The 1,320-nt window shown below is 28.1% G+C and overlaps 1 protein-coding gene across 1 annotated transcript; it reads left to right on the forward strand.

Moving 5' to 3' along the window:
* The first annotated feature begins 55 nt into the window (after positions 1-55).
* Positions 56-714, forward strand: LOC107885368. Its single transcript, XM_016808989.2, has 2 exons — positions 56-484; positions 547-714. The coding sequence occupies exons 1-2, from the start codon at positions 60-62 to the stop codon at positions 641-643; spliced, it is 522 nt and encodes a 173-aa protein (XP_016664478.1). The 5' UTR covers positions 56-59; the 3' UTR covers positions 644-714.
* The last annotated feature ends 606 nt before the right edge of the window (positions 715-1,320 follow it).

The raw sequence follows: 1,320 nt of genomic DNA on the forward strand, positions 1-1,320 counted from the left end.
TCACAATCAGACGGATGATTTTTATGTAGACTGGCGGCTAACAGTAACTGTTGGACCGGATGGACACCGCCAACCTGCCCAGTGGCCATCCATGTTATGTTGTAGATAGGAAGAAGTCCCCAGGGTACTTTTCTGATGAAGTGGATGCTAATATTATTACTGAGTTCTGTGCGTTGAGGGCCAAGTCGTATGCGTTTAATGTATATGCTGGACCAGAAGTCAGAGTAGGAGGAGGAGAGAAAATTAAAGCGAAGGGTATCAGGTCTCATGTGGTTAAAAACCACATGACATTGGAAGATCATAGGAAGTGTTTGTTTGGGGAAGAAGGAGTAGAGTTATACAGAGATAATGTTTCAATTAAGTCGTTTAACCACCAACTGATGACGATAAAAACAAAGAAATTGACATACAACAGCTACGATGATAAGAGGGTGGTGCTAGAAGATAAAATAAATACACTAGCCCATGGTCATTATAGTATAGAGTAAGTTATTACAAACATATATATTTAAATTATTTTACTAATATTTTCTCTTAATTTTACAGGGAAGATGATATATGGCCAGAACTTGAGGAAGATGGGGGGAACTGGAACGAGGAAGAGAAAGGATTAATGATAGGTCTTCTACATTACATAACCTGATTTTATATATTGTATATTTTTTTTTCTGTTAATTAGTTTTATTGTAAATATTATCATGTTATATAATTATACTTGAGATAGATTAATGTATATACTTTTGTAAATGCAACACATTCAATTGAAATTATTGTAAATAATATGTATGTTTTATTAGTTTAAGTTAGATTAGTATATTTCATGTATATATTTTTGTAAACGCATCACATAAAATTGAAATTATTGTAAATAATATGTATGTTTTATTAGTTTTAAGTTAGATTAGGGTATAAACTTTTAGTTTTTCATGTTTATACTGTGCAATTGTTAGATGTTTAAGTTTTTTTATGTTTATAATGTATAATTGCTAGATATTTAAGTTTTTTATGTTTATAATGTATAATTGGTAGATATTTAAGTTTTTTTTGTTTATAATGTATAATTGCTAGATATTTAAGTTTTTTCATGTTTGTAATCATGTTTCAGGTAGATGGGTGACAATATTAGTATAATTAAAAAACCTTGTAAATGCTATCATAAATATGTTAACATATAAATTTAAAAAACAATGTTAAAATATAATTATGTTTATTAAGTAAAATGTATACAATCATATTTTTAAGAATTATTTATAAACTCATTTCCTTATAGCAAATACTTTATAGAATGTACATTGTTTTGGATTAATTTCCATATGAAAA

This window comes from Acyrthosiphon pisum, chromosome X, assembly GCF_005508785.2.
Source record: "Acyrthosiphon pisum isolate AL4f chromosome X, pea_aphid_22Mar2018_4r6ur, whole genome shotgun sequence".
In the NCBI taxonomy this organism is placed as follows: Eukaryota; Metazoa; Arthropoda; class Insecta; order Hemiptera; family Aphididae; genus Acyrthosiphon; species Acyrthosiphon pisum.